General features: G+C 44.4%; 1 protein-coding gene across 4 annotated transcripts; it reads left to right on the forward strand.

Moving 5' to 3' along the window:
- The first annotated feature begins 675 nt into the window (after positions 1 to 675).
- Positions 676 to 10,740, forward strand: si:dkeyp-69b9.6 (uncharacterized). 4 transcript variants are annotated; one of them, XM_005455372.4, is made up of 4 exons: positions 676 to 1,153; positions 1,590 to 1,704; positions 4,321 to 6,797; positions 7,086 to 10,740. In XM_005455372.4, exons 3-4 carry the CDS (start codon positions 4,769 to 4,771, stop codon positions 9,458 to 9,460), a joined length of 4,404 nt encoding a protein of 1,467 aa, XP_005455429.1. In that variant the 5' UTR covers positions 676 to 1,153; positions 1,590 to 1,704; positions 4,321 to 4,768; the 3' UTR covers positions 9,461 to 10,740. The 4 variants fall into 4 exon arrangements, with proteins under 4 accessions (XP_005455429.1, XP_005455427.1, XP_005455426.1 ...); XM_005455370.4 differs by adding an exon at positions 3,804 to 3,884 and having other exon boundaries at positions 677 to 1,153; positions 4,321 to 10,740; XM_005455369.4 differs by having other exon boundaries at positions 677 to 1,153; positions 4,321 to 10,740.
- Positions 10,741 to 11,376: the final 636 nt, after the last annotated feature.

Raw genomic sequence — 11,376 nt, forward strand, 5'->3', positions numbered from 1 at the left:
TGGATTTAAACCCCGGGCAATCCCGCTGAGAGGTGACAGTGCTAGGCACTGCATCACTGTCACACCTGACATTTTATTTACCTAAATTCAGAATTAGACTTTTTAAAAAGCCTAACTGACAAAATACTGCAATCAAATATAAATAAGCAGAAAATGTTCTTGAGTTTATTCTTTGCAAACCAAATAAGCATCAACATACACTGTTTACTGAGACTATGGCATGATGTGTTGTGCTGATGTGTTGTTTTTTTTTCTAATACCTAATAATTATAACAATAACGATAACTAAACTAATCCTAAAGCTAATAAAAAATTAAACTGAAACACAAAAATCCATTAAAAAAATCTAAATGGAATAAAAACTAATACATTTAATAACTCTGGTGATTTTTGGGATATTAGGGATCACACAGGCTTTATTCTCCTGATATGTAGCCTTCTGTTCAGCTACAGTGTGTGGCCTGTGCTTAACCACAAAATCATAGCAGCTTAAATCACCAGTGGGAAAATATTTTATTTTACTTTCACTCAATTTCTTTATATTTTCAATGCCCTGTGTAGGATAACATAATAAGTATTTCTAGGCCTCCAAGGCATGCATATTGGAGCCTGTGGGGGGGTAAAGTGCTTCACGGATACTGATAACTTGTAATGCAATGACACAGGGTCTGTACCCTGGTGTAGCAGGCGATGTGAAAATGCTCATCTTTTAGCCCAGCATGCAACCAAAGGTGCTGAATCCGCTGTGAGCCCTAAACCGCCGTCTGTGAGCCCCGCTGCTGCTACCCGGAAATATTACAAGGGCCGGAAAGGACCAATGTTAAGGGAGCACACGTCACTCACTTTTACCCAAAAATATTATCACCGAGCATCCTAATTTTTCTCGGCCGCCGAAACATCAAGCAAAAGCTCACTGACAGCGCAACATGTCGTAATCAAATGGCGAGGAGGCGGCTGCGGTACCCGTCGGCGTCGATTTCTTGGGGGGAACGGTGCAAGCGTTCACCCAGCTCAGCATCAGTGAAAATGGCTCTGGCTAACGACTGGAAAACAGCACGCAGAAATGGAAGCGGACGATAGCTAGCTAGGCGGTTAGAAGAAGGCGTGACAGGCCTCATCCGTCTGCAACTGTGCCCTGCAACTGGATGCGTAGGTAAACATTTGCCGATTATAGGTTACGCAGATGTATATGCTAACGCTAGCATCACAGTGTTAACGGCAGTCGGCGTGCCTGTATTTTTGTGGTTTAAAATGACGGCTAACATTAGCGGGTGGTCGGTTATGTGGTTTTGTAGACTGCGTGTGTGTGTGTGTGTGTGTGTGTGGCAGCAAACAGCTAAACACGCCGAGCCAGTGTAAAATACGATGCTAAGGAGAACCGTGAAGTTTTGCATGCAAGCGCCTCCAATGTTTTCTCTGTGTGTGTTTTTTTTCTTCTTCCCCGCACTTTCCTCCAAATGTTAGCCAATACTATTTCAGGATGCCACCTCAAGTGCATCCGTTATAACTGGCGCCTGTAACGGACTGCTAATGTTTACACTGTACAGCGACACTGTGTTAATTTGAGCATTTTCTGCCCTTCTTTACAGGATTGCCGAGGTGCATTATAAAATGAGAGGCAGTCAAATGTGCGATAGATTATCTTCCTCATCTGCCCGGGGAGCTCACTCCCCTCTAGCTTCATCGCATCAATTAGAGGAAACGGTAAGATTTTTTTAAAGAGGTGAGAAAAGTGAGTGAATCTGCTGTAGACAGTTCACTTTAAGCCATCCCAGGATTTGAATAAATGGGAACAACTTCATAATATTTTTTATTGCAACGTGCATTTATGCCTACTTGTTTTAATAAACTATGCAGATTGTGTCCAAGCTTGTTGGTAGTGGAGGTTAGATTGGTTTAAGTTTATTGCTACCAGAGGCACAAAGAAAATCTGTTTAAGGTCTGTTCACATAAAGCGTAAAGAAGTAAAAATAAAAGTGCTAATAAGAAATATACCTATATATCTGCAGATCAGCCACCCTCTTGATCTGTATTAAGGTACTATACACCTACTATTGCTGTGTAATTACATCCATCATACCTGCTCAGGTAATTGATCATTACTGTTAATCTTTTTTAAAACATTCCTTATATATATTATAACCTGCTCATGGACCTTTAAGATTAAAACTACCTTTTAAATTGTGTGATAAATGACACAATAACATTGAAATAACTAAGTCAGCACTGTTGGTTTTGTACATTTTGGGGCTAAAACATGCATGATTATTGCCAAATTTGAATGAAAACTTTATTTTTTTGCAAGGCAGTTTTATTTGCATTTAAATGATGGAATAGTTTAATGTTGGAAAGTGAAGTCTTGATAATTGGCTAGCTGTGTCCCATGTGTCTAATGATTCAAGTTATACAGAAACATATCTTTAAAAGGATTCTTAAGAGTGAAAAACCTCATTAAATGAGGTCCTTTTAAACATAAATTATATATTTGATTAATTTGTGTCTTCAACATGCATCTTTGAAGTTTCTCTTATCACAAGGGTGAGTTCTACTGAAAACCCTGACACCTTCTGAAATACAGCCACGAGAAAAAGAGCGATTTAATGAGTCGTACTAGTCCTGTGAAAAACTAAGTACACCCTTACTGTATCCATAGAAATTAAGAGGATAAGAAGCTGTAAAAGCAGACATTTTGGCAGTTTGCTGGTCTGGAGCATTCAGGTGTGTGTTTACGCATTGCCTGGTGGAAAACAAACACAGAGTATCAGCACAGACACCTCATACCAGCTGTCAAACACAGTGGTGGAGGACTGAAGATTTGGGTTTGTTTTTCAAGTACAAAACTTGGAGACCTTGCAGCCATTGAGTTGATGAACTCCTCCTCTGTATACCAAAGTATTCTAGAGTCACATGTGAGGCCATCTGTCCTTGGCTGAAATTGGGTCGTGCAGCAGGACGATGATCCCAAGCACACCAGCTTAAAAAGGAAAGAATCAAGGCGTTGCAATGGCCCAAAGTCCAGAGCTCAACATGATTGAAATGCTGTGGCACAACTTCAAGAGAGCTGTGCTTAAATGAATGCCCGCAAACCTTAAATAAACCGAAGCCACATTGTAATAAAGAGTGTGCTGAAATTTTCTCCACAATAATGTGAGAGACTGATGAGCGCATACTGATGATTACTTAAAGTTATTACTGTTAAAGGTGGCACCACAAGCTACGGAATCATGTTGTGTACTCAGTTTTTCATTTGACTGTACGTTTACAATAAACGCCCGACTCTCATGTTTTCTTGCACTATATAAAAGAGGTTACAGTGCGAGAACTGTTACTGAAGTTGCGAATTCTTACAGAAGATGTGGTAAAATATAGAAAGAAGTCCGCTAGTGTCTAAGTAGTGTAGGTTAAAAGTAATGCAAAATGTCTTTGTTGTTTCACCACTGGTGGAGAGAAAGTAATCAGTAAAAATAACATATAATCCGTGTAGTGTAAGGCTTTAAGAAGTCAAAACAACCAGTTTTTACACACACACACCTGCTCTTAACCAGAACCAAGAAATCTGCTGTGTGATGTGGTTTTTCGTGGAACACTGCCACACGTCTCTCTCTCTCTACATCTTCCTGAGTAACTGTTGTTATTAGAGAGACGCACATGCTGTATTCATAATGTAAAACACACGAGATTCTTCACGAACTGCTGCAGCATGTTAGGGTTAAAGGGTTAGATAAAAATCTGCCTAGTTTCATACAGTGCACCTGTAAGCATAGACGCTAAAAATGCTTTAAAAATAACTTTGTCTTCCGTAGCAATTATGAGTCTAATAATAAAGGAATTGGCCTTTATGCAGCAATTCTAGTTGTGCTGCAGTCCACAAGAACTACATACCGGTAAGTCATTACAAATTGTAAAATGTTGAATGTATTTACTAGTTTGCTCAGTAGCTGTGAAATGCTAAGCTTGATTTGTTAATTGATTCTTTTCCTAATACCAATAGAAATCTTCACTTTTCCAGTCTAACAGCAGTAGTTGTGTATTGGTCACATCTCAACTAAATGTTTCCATTTATAAGAAGTATTCACTTTAGGTATAAATGCCGTATTTATTAAAAGTAAAGGCTACTTAGTCAAGTTGGTGGGTTGTGTCATCCTCACTATAGTCTGTGTATTGCTGCAGTTTAATTTGAGGCTGAGATTTAAGCATATACAAATTGACCTCAATAGATTAAAGGACTGTTATAGAAGGGGCATAAGTGAATTTTAAATACATTTATAGACTGTGTAGTAATGCTATGACTTTCACCCATTTTTGATTTTGTGTTTTCAGCTGTAGGAACTTCTTGGCTGAACACCGATGAGGAATCTTGCTTAGGTGAAGGAGCGCAGTAAAGGAAACAAGAAGTCGTCATTTGAACTGCTTCTCAATAAAAACTATTCTAAGCAAGTTTTAAAATTAGGTGGATCTTATCTACCTGCCAAAAGACACGTTTTACCGTCTGATCATCAGATTGTCGTCTCGGCTACCCCTCTCAGTTTGGAAGTAGTGCGTGGGCAGTGGATGATCAACAGAGAGTAGCAGCACCAGACCTAAACAATCTGGAGAGACGAACTTTTAGTTTTAAGCTATCATTTAAGTATTTCTTGAAAAAGAAGTCGTAGGTTAGTATCACCCTTAGGGTTAAGTTTGTCTTTCACCAGTCAGTGGTGGGATCATTTTCGCCGCCCCTAGTGCTGGAGGTTTGGCACCTGCATCCCCATGTGCCAGTGAGTGGGAAATGTTCCAATTTGGAAAATACAATCTGGACATTATAGAGATGTTAAGTGGGCACCAGGCCCACCAATTCAAAGGCCTTGGTTTAGATCGACAACTACAGCATCAGCAGCAAGTGCAGCTTCACCAGCATCAACTCCAGCAGCAGCAGCAGCAGCAGGCTGAGTCCCCTGGAGCTCTTCTGTCTGGACTTGGCTTGGGCCCCCTGCAGGGGTCTAGAGGTAACGCCTTTTCTGATTCTGCCTCCATTTTTGCCAAGATGAGTGCCCCTCCTCCCCCACCTTTACAACAACAGCCTTCCTCATCTCAGAGCTCTCGTTCAAAGTCAAGCAAGATGAGCAGCAGCAGCTCAAGCCATTCTTCAGGCTATCCACAGTTCCTGCGCTCTTTCCACCCGTCTGAGGCAGCACTAGCACAGGAGCAGTTACACCCAGGTGTAGGCCGCTTTGAGCACTTTGCTGGGGGAAGTAGCAGTAGTGGGAGCGCTGGGGGATTAGGAGGATTAGTAACATCAGCACCTCCACCCCCCCCTCCTCTGCATCCCGGCCTCTCTGTCCCCCAGGCATCACCTGGCCCCTCCTCTTCTTCTCCTTCCCCTTCAACCTCTGTGGCAACCTCTAATAACCCTTCTAGCAGCAGTGCAGTCAGCTCATTGGGACACCAGTTGGTTGGGGCCCAGTCTGATGCACGGAGCCTTCATCAACAGTTTAGTTGCATGTTAGCCGCTAATCAGTATTTTCTTTCTGGGGTGCCTGCTAATGCTAGTTTAGAACAGTTTCTTGTTCAACAGGGAACTCATAACCATTTAGGGATTGGCTTAAGTCAGACAGGTGGGGAGCCTAGTACTAGCCTTGCTCCGCCTCCTGCTTTGCACTCTTCTCACACTCATGGCCACTCTACTCCCCAGCCACAGCAGACTCCACAGCAACCACCCCAGCAGCAGCAGCTTCCACCGCACACCCTTTCTCATCCTCACTCTCATTCTCATCCTCACCACCCTCTCCACCCAGGCTCTCAGCCCTCATCGCTGGGCGGCTTTGACTTCCAGGGCATTCCTGTACTCTCGTCAAATCAGATAGCTTCTCTGATGCAGCAGGAAGCAGGTTTGCCCCTACCTTTGCCGCTTCATTTATCCCTGTCTAAGGATGACGGTAAAGGGGAAAGCAGCGGAGGTGGAAGTAGTAATAGCAGCAGCAGTAGCAGTAGGAGGAAGAAAGCTATGGCCGGCTATTTGCCACAGAGAAAATCTGACAACAGTAGTAGCACTAGCAACCATGGGCACAGTAGCCACAGTGGTAATCCCAGCACTAGTAGTAACGGGGGGCTAAATCATGGTCAGCCGCCAGCTTTAATTGGGAGCGGGGTGGGTATGTCAAACATGGGTGGAGAACCGTCATCCCTGCTTGCCTCATCATCATCATCCTCATCAGTAGTTTCTTCTTCCTCCTCCTCTGCTCCCTCTTCCACTGCTGCCTCAGTACTGGTTACTAATGATTCTCACCTTTCTAAATCTGATAACCAGAGCTCAATGCAACCCAACACCACAGAGTCTGACACAGAGCCAGTTTATAGCTGTGGAGAGTGTGGCAAAAGCTTCCCTCAACTTTCAAGCCTTCGCAGGCATATGCGCATGCATGAGCCAACCGCAGCAGGTACTAGCAATACTGCCACTACTGGCCCAAACCCTGTTCACATAAAAACACAGTCTGATCCAAGCCTTCCCCATTCGACCCAAGAACCTCCCCAACCCTCTTCCAATTCTTGTTCTAGCCCAGACAAAATATTTCATTGCCCTGATTGTGGCAAAGGCTTTAAGAAAAAAGGGCATCTCCTGCAACATGGTGTTATACACTCATCAGCCCGCCCATATGGCTGCTCCACCTGCTCTCGGGCTTTTAATCGTAGAGAGTCACTGACACGGCATGAGAAGATACATGAGGAAAAGCCATTCCGATGTCCCGCCTGTGGTCGTGCCTTCCGTGAGAGCACCTCTCTACTCAACCATGCTGCCTCAGGCACCTGCGGCAAGCCAGGTAGGGGACCCAAACAACGGGGCAGCAAGACAGGAACTGATGGTGAGGACAGAGTCGAGGGAGGGGGTGGAGGAGGTAATGGAGGAGGGGGAACTTATCAAAGCAATAGAGGGGTTATTTATGGGAAAACTGAGGAAGAGGATGGTGTAATCATTGTGAGGGAAGGAGAACCAAAATCAGGTTTAGGATGTGATGGTCTGTTTCAGTCTGGAAGGGGAGGGAATTCAAATGACAGGGACAGAGCAGATGGTAAATACCCCACTGACTACTCTCGGAATCGTTACACAGGCTACCATGATGACCACCGTTCTCAAGGTAATCCATCTCCATGCTACTCTGGTGCCTCCCCATGTGGAAGTGGGATGGCGGGCCCAGCTCTGAGAAAGGCACCCCTGGCGCCAACACTGCATCCACATTCACAGACCCACAACCAGCACCACCATCCGCAGCAACAGCCCCACCTGCCCCTCTCTTCTCTACTGGATGACTCAGAAGATGATGTCACTAGCTCTGTGAATAATGCAATCTCTGCTATAACAGCAGCTAGTAACAGTGGAAATAGAGGGGATGACAGGGGAGACATCATAGGAGGTCTGCTAGGTGGTCTTGGTTTAGGACCTCTGGGCTCACCTTCATCTACGTCTGGTATGGATAAGAATTTCAGAGGTGGTGGGAGTCAAGAGGCTATGAGCAGCAACCCGCAGAATCCTACTGCCAAACCAAAACGTCCCCGCAAACCAAGAGCTAAGAAAGATCCTGCAGCTGGCGGACAGCCCCCCAAACGTAGGCAGTACGCCCCCAGAATGGGGCCCAGCGGGCTCCCACGCACTCACCTCTGTAGTGTCTGTGGTAAGGGATTTGCACGCCGCGAGACCCTGCGCAGGCACGATCGCATCCACACAGGAGAGAAGCCCCATCACTGCACTGTTTGTGGGAAGTATTTCAGAGAAGCTTTCCACCTCAGCAAGCATCAAACAGTCCACTCCGGGGCAAAGAATTACAAATGCAGCATCTGTGGGAAAGAGTTTGGTTACTCCCAGAGCCTCAGGAGGCACAGTAAACTCCACCAGAAAGGGGAGATGGAAGAGGTGCCCACCACACCGGCTCCAGAGAACCTTAACAGCTTTAACCCAAATCCTCAATGTAGCGTGGCCCAAGACAGGAGCCAGAACCAAGCACCAAGCACCTCCTCCTACTATCCCTACTCCCAAGACGTCAAGCCTCAAGACACCAACCCCCAGCCGCAGCCTCCTCCCCCACCCCAACCACAGCCCCCACCGCCACCTCGACTCTACACCTGCGCTATATGCTGGAAGTCGTTCCGTCACCACTTTCACTTGACTGCCCATCACCAGACGGTCCATGAAGGTGGGGGTGAAAAGCTTTTCTGCTGTGAGGTATGTGGGAAAGCGTTTGCTTACTCTAACAGCCTCACTCGACACAGGCAGTCTCAGCATGGCATGACCCGCCCTGAACAGTCTAACCCACAAGAAGGCAACAGTGGGTCTGGAGACAACCGAGGTGGGAGTGATGTTAATCAGTCAACCTCTGAGAGTGAGGCTGCCACGAATGCACTGCTTCAGATGGCACCTTCCAACGAAGGCCACGGAGGGCAAAGTCTAAGTGTTGTCACTCATAGCCACCAACAAGCACCCCCACAGCCACCAGCTGGTTATTCTCCCCTGTTTTATGATGCTGCAGCTACTCAGTCTTCTGCCTCTGCGGCCCCAGCTTACTCTCAGCCGCTTCCTCCCAACTCTACAGTCATGCCCCCGCAACACCCGCATTCTCCAGCCGGAGTTAAAGGAGAGCACATATATCCAGCTGGATCCCGTAGCCGAACTCTTCACACCACGGCCCCGTTCCAGCCCCTCACGGAACTGCCCTCCACTGAACATCATCATCTGCATCACCATCATCATCACTCCCACCATCATCCCCATCATCAGTCAGGCACCCAGCCCCACCAAACCCTCGACTGCGACGTCCAGTCGTCACACGATGACATGAGACGACACAAGAAGAAAAAAAAAAAGTCCAACAGGAGAGATTGGAAGGGAAATAAATGGGAATCTCAAGATTTAGTCAGATTTGATGGAATCAAACGAAAGAGAAAGATCAGTTGTACAATAAGAGGGCAGTTGAATAAAAAACAAGGCTCTCTTCGTTTGACAATTAGGCGAGGAGGAGGATCAGGTGGTGGTGGATATAAGCTTGTCAACACTGGTGGAATGAAAGTGCAGATCCTGTCATCTCTCAAAGTTCCTGTGAAACGTTTTGGCTGTCCAATATGCCCCAATTCTGTGTTTTCCCGTAAAGCGGGGCTGCTTGTCCACATGGCAGTTAAACACCCACAAAAAGCCTTGAGCACTCAGGAGCGACTTAGGTGCAGTGTGTGTGGGAAGCAGTCTCACAGGCCTTTGGCAGTCTTCATTCATCGGGCCTCCCACCGTGCCAGAGGGACTTTCTCCTGCCGACGCTGCTCCGCTCGCTTTTGGAATGCTACTCTTCTTCACAGGCACAAAGTGTCCTGCCGACGCAGGGCTAAAGGACTGCAGAGGGGAGATGCTAAGAGGCTGAAGCTTTCAAAAAGACCGGGAGAAAGACAGACCCGTGAGGGTCATGAGGAGATGCCATTCCTACAGGGACCATACAGATACTGAGCTTCCTGGTTTCTGAAGAGAGTGGCATACAAGAGGGATGTTTCAGTTCTAAAATAGGAAGTGAGAGAAAAAAAAAAAGGGACTTGAAAAGGCATCTGCTGCCTTAAGGAAAATTTGCCTCGTGTCTCTGTTGCATCTACTCTGCTGACTATTAGAATGAGTGTGTTAACAACTACTGTAGAGTGTCCTATAAAATATCTCCAGAAATTCTTCCAGATTATGTTGGAAGGTGTTTTCAAAGACGTGACTGTTTCCATAGGATCATTAATTAACCCCTTAAGTGCATTGACACTATGCTTGGCTGACACTGTGCAGTTACTAGACAAGTTTAGGTGAAATGACCTGCTAATGTATCTCTTACCCATAACTAGAAGCCCCGCTACACCTCTTGCTGTATGATAAACGTCTCTGCTGTGTATTTTGTCTTGTTGTTGTTCAATTAGAGGCTCTGAGGATTTTTTTAAAACTGTAAAGTGCATTTATTAGGAGTAGGGACACGGGGACAAAGACCTTTGTTGATAGTTTGTCAGTGCATGTTTGTTCTCTGGTCAAGTTTTTTGCTGAGGTTGTGAAATCACTCCTACAGTATGTGATGGTTTATTCAGTATATCCCCAGAAGTTTGTAGTGTGAACCTGATTTGAAAGTTGCTCTATATTCCCTAGTGAGTTAATCACACATAGATAAAATGTCAACGTTGCTGGTAATTAGCATTACAAGGACCCCTCTCCTGCCAAAATGACGAAAAACTTACAAGAAGCCTTGCTTATGATGTTCACTTTACTTCATTTATTTGAGATCTTCCTAGCTTTTATACCAAGAGATTGAAAACAGGTTAAACAAGTGGACTGTAACACATGTTTATCTCATGTTATTTGTATGCTCTTTTTAGCAGTGATTATTTCTACAGTACTTCACGGTGTGTTAAAACAAGGACCTATCATGATAGAAACAAATGTAATATTCCATGTATTTATGTGTGTAACCCAATCAGTCTTCATGCCAATCTTATACTTACCCCTTCTACCTTTTTACTTTTTGCTGAGTTGCAATCATATTCTTACTGTTAAGCCTCGTTTTTTTTTTCTTTTAAAGAAAAATAATTTCAAAATACATCTTGTCACTTTATTCACACATATGAAATGTTCATACCCCTGTCAAGCCTTGTTTTTTTTTTTCTTCTAAAGAAAAATAATAGTTTTAGTAGATTTCTATCACATTATTTACTGAGAAGTCAGTAGTTGATTATATTTCAGCAATGAATAAACCTTAAGTGTAATAATTTGTTTTCCTTTCATTTCTGATTCAGAGTTACTCACTGCAATATCCAGGAAATGGTAAAAACTGCTAGTTATCGAACATGAGGGAGTTGTTTCTGTCAGGGCATGGAAAGTGCATTTATGACTTGATGTGAAAGTCAGGGATGACGTTCACATCAATCTTTGGATTAAGTGGTTATCAGGATGTAGGTACACCAATAAAGCTCATTAAAGTGCTTAGACTTACTAATGTTATCAGCCAGGTTCCTCCAGGATAAAGAATGATTTTTACTGATCAAAGCTTGCACATATGACTGTTGTAGGGAGAAAAAAACAAAACTCACTTTTGGCTCCACAAGATGGCAGTAAGCAACTCATTTATGGTGTGCTCTTGGCCTGGTGGGGATGAGTGTGGCAGTCACATGGATTTTACAGCGATAGGGGGGTGGACTGGAGACGCTGGTGCTGTGTGGCTGTCTGCTGTTTAGCTCCAGATTAATGAAACAAAGTAAAAAAAAAATAAAAAAAAAAAGATTGTTGAAGCGACCAGATTCATTAACCCATAGTTAATTTAAAAGCACCTTTCCCCCCTGGAAATTAATGTGGTTTATAAGCAGATTTCTGTGCATTAAATTTTGTATGAGTTGTCTGCAGATATA

Source organism: Oreochromis niloticus, linkage group LG11 (assembly GCF_001858045.2).
Source record: "Oreochromis niloticus isolate F11D_XX linkage group LG11, O_niloticus_UMD_NMBU, whole genome shotgun sequence".
Lineage (NCBI taxonomy): Eukaryota > Metazoa > Chordata > Actinopteri > Cichliformes > Cichlidae > Oreochromis > Oreochromis niloticus.